The following is a 3,358-nucleotide window of genomic DNA, read 5'->3' as shown; positions in this document are numbered from 1 at the left end:
TTGTATGAATATGTTGACGTGTAATGAACATTTTCTTTTTTTCGTTTTTTAGCTGAATAATAATTGATTTTAAACATAACGTACACTTTCAATATTATTACCTCCATTTAATTTTGTTCTTTGAAATTTGAAACTAGTAGTTTTTATCCTGAAAATTCACTTTATTTTGTTTTGATCCCTCAAATTTGAAATAAGTGGTTTTGGTTTCTAAAATTTGATTTTATTTTGATTTGTCTAAAGATTTTTAGTCTTTAGAACACTGCTTTTGATTCCTAAAACAAAAGTCAAAATCAAAACAGGGTCAAATTTTAAAAACCAAAATTACTGATTTTGAATTTTAGGGACCAAAACAAAAGTGGGGGAAATTTCATGAACCAAAGATGATACTAATTAATCCTTTTAAATATGGATAATTTTTCTTTTCATTTCCAAACAAATTTAATAACTTAACCACCTCTCCTGCTGAAGTGGTTGAAAGTATGTTAAATAAAAATTGTGTGGAATATCTTAGTTTGCATGATTCTATGGCTTCCATATATAAAAGCTTTCTCCTTATTTCCTTGTATTTGTGTTTATAAACTTTCGTGAATCAGATTTAATTCATCTACTAAGAACCTTGGCATTGAATCCCTTCAATATAATCACCTACTTAAGAGACAACCGATGAAAGTGTATCCACCAATGGCTCTGTAGCTAGCCTAGTTGACATAAATGCTCTTCTACAGGTGGGAGGTCGTGACTTTGATTTTGCTTATAATCTGACTCTGCTTATAATCTCACACCGTCCGTACTTATCTATCTAATTTTGGAAAAAGTCTATACAGTAATTATTCACGTACGCCAACATGAGTCGATTATGATGAAATGAATCTTAACTATTAGTAATTGGCTATTTTGAAAAGCCATATATATTTTCCCTAGTAAGACTAACTTTCTGCGTAATAATAACTAATTAAAGCTTTTTGGTCTCAGCATTCATTCTTCTTACTCCCTCACAGCCAAAAACGCCGAAGGAGATATCAGAATGAGCATTGTGGCACCACAGTATGTTCTAATTGGAAGCAACTTTGTTCGAAACATCATCGGGGTATTAAATATGGTTATCTATCCTACAAACACACCTTGTGCTGATGTGAACCAAAATGTCAAGTTACGGGATTAAAATATCAAAATAGTGAAAGCAGCAAATGATAAAATAAAATGCAAGTGACAAACATAGCTCTTTATTCCATATCACAGACTTAACATGAACAAGAAAGAAACAATGCTGACAGAAATAGCTAGAGAGTATAACTCTAGCAAGCCATAAATTTGTTTTTACATATAGAAGAATTTGTACCCTTCAGTGCACGTAATTACTTTCAATGCTCTAAACATCTAAACGCCCGCCCGCCCGCAGGTCATCTCTCAGTTAAGATCATCTGCAGATCAAACAAAAAAGCTTTAAACTTGAATTTGAAATTTAAAATTACTTCTCTCTCTTTCTCTTTCTCCCCTCTAGAGCGAGAGACACGTACTGATCTGCAGAAGACCTGCCCAGTCCTAAAATCTCGGGGATAGAGAGACGTGCAATGGAGTTTTCATCATCATGGTGAATTCCTGTTTCTCAGTCAAATCAACATCTCCATCTGGGGATTTCCACTCGAAATTCCAAATCAAGTTGGCCACAAAATATTCCATATGAAGTATGGCCAAGTTGTTGCCTGGGCACATCCTCCTTCCCGCCCCAAACGGCATCATCTTTATCTCCTTCGTCCCTGTGAAATCAAACGCCTCCACCTCATTCTTCTCCCTGTTCAGGAATCTCTCTGGCTTGAACTCCATTGGGTCCTCCCACACCTTCGGATCCCAACCCATTTGGGCCACCATGAAATTCACAGTTCCGTTCTTGGGCACCAAGTGATCATTCAGAACCGCGTCCTTCGTCACAGAGTGCGGGATCAGAACTCGACCAGGAGGGTGTCGCCTCAAGCCCTCCAGGATCACGGCCTTCAGATACGGAAGCTTGCCTAAATAAGCTTCATTGACCATCCTCTCCTTTGAGTCTCCCATCACAGATTTGATTTCGTCGTAAAGGCGTTGCTGGAGCTGTGGGTACTTCACCAAGTTGGCCATGATCCATTCCAGTGATGTGGCTGTGGTGTCTGTTCCTGCATTCAGAAACTCCGAGATCAAATTGACGATTTCATCTTCTTCAAGCTTTCGCTTCTCCTCAGGCCACTCTAAATCCAGCAGAGTATCCACATATGCCACTATCACTTCTCCTTTCTCGTCCTCTTTTGCTTTGCTCAGTCTCTCTTCCTTGACGAGCTTCCTTGCTCTTATCAGAGGAACCATCACGTCGGCTTGGTCGTTCCGTAGTTGCATGAACTCATCCCATCGTTTTCGCAGCAATATCTTTGCCATTTTCGGCCAGAAGTTCAGCATCAGGAACCTGTTGTACCTCAAAAGTATAGTTCGCTGAACACGTTCGATCTCGCTGATTTGCTTGTCGGACAGCTTCTCACCGAAACACATGAAAGCCAGCAAGCTGAAGATGGCATGCAGAATATGGTCCATGAGTTTGATGCGGTTGGAGGTTTCGCAGTGAACCCTCAGCTTTTGGACGAGCATGTCGGCCACCCACCGGCGGGTACCGTAGAAGGACTTGATCCGGGCGGGGTGGAGGATTTCGGCGGTGAGGTTACGGCGGAGGGCACGCCAGGTGGGGCCGTAGCCGGAGGAGCTGATGTTGTGCTGGTGACTGTTGATGATCTTGCTGGTGGCGAGGGCTTTGGGACGGTCACTGAAGACGGCGCCGTTCTGAACAAGGGCTTGGTAGGCGAGGGATCTGTCGGCGATGAAAATGGCTGGAAAGAAGCCGATGGGGAAGGTGATAATGGGACCGTACTTGGCATGAAGACGAAGAAGGAGAGGCTCGAGTTTATTGAAAGATATGCGAAGAAACAAGAGGGTGCCAACAATGGGGAGAGGACCTGGAGGAAGACGATGTGATTTCTTGAGCGAGGGGAAGAGAAGAGTGAGAAGTGGTCTTATGGAAAAACAGAGAACGAGAGAGACGACGCCGATGACCCAGGCCTCCATGATCACTATTGATGTTTCAGATCAGAGACGATGAGGCACGCTCTTCCTTTTTGCGCCTAACTATATATAGATCTCGCGGCTTCCCACAGTTGGGAGATTGCTTTTCCCTTGGGTCTTATAAAAATTTGGAAATGAAAATAAGTGGCCCTACTTTATTTGACACAATGATTTTACTCCTCATACTATTTTCAAACAAAAAAATATATAATTATTTTAAATAATTTATATCAATACTGAATAATTTAGTTATTTTGTTTTAATAAATTATAAGAAT

The 3,358-nt window shown here is 40.8% G+C and overlaps 1 protein-coding gene across 1 annotated transcript; it reads right to left on the bottom strand.

Moving 5' to 3' along the window:
* Window positions 1-1,201: 1,201 nt before the first annotated feature.
* On the bottom strand, window positions 1,202-3,134 carry LOC114736889 (cytochrome P450 89A2-like). Its single transcript, XM_028924775.1, has one exon. It carries the CDS (start codon window positions 3,082-3,084, stop codon window positions 1,543-1,545), a length of 1,542 nt encoding a protein of 513 aa, XP_028780608.1. The 5' UTR covers window positions 3,085-3,134; the 3' UTR covers window positions 1,202-1,542.
* Between the last annotated feature and the right edge of the window lie 224 nt (window positions 3,135-3,358).

The sequence above is a fragment of the Neltuma alba genome, unplaced genomic scaffold (genome assembly GCF_004799145.2).
Source record: "Neltuma alba isolate B1F8T4 unplaced genomic scaffold, ASM479914v2 tig00013381_pilon, whole genome shotgun sequence".
NCBI classification, from domain to species: domain Eukaryota; kingdom Viridiplantae; phylum Streptophyta; class Magnoliopsida; order Fabales; family Fabaceae; genus Neltuma; species Neltuma alba.
This window is presented reverse-complemented; position numbering and strand designations above follow the sequence as displayed.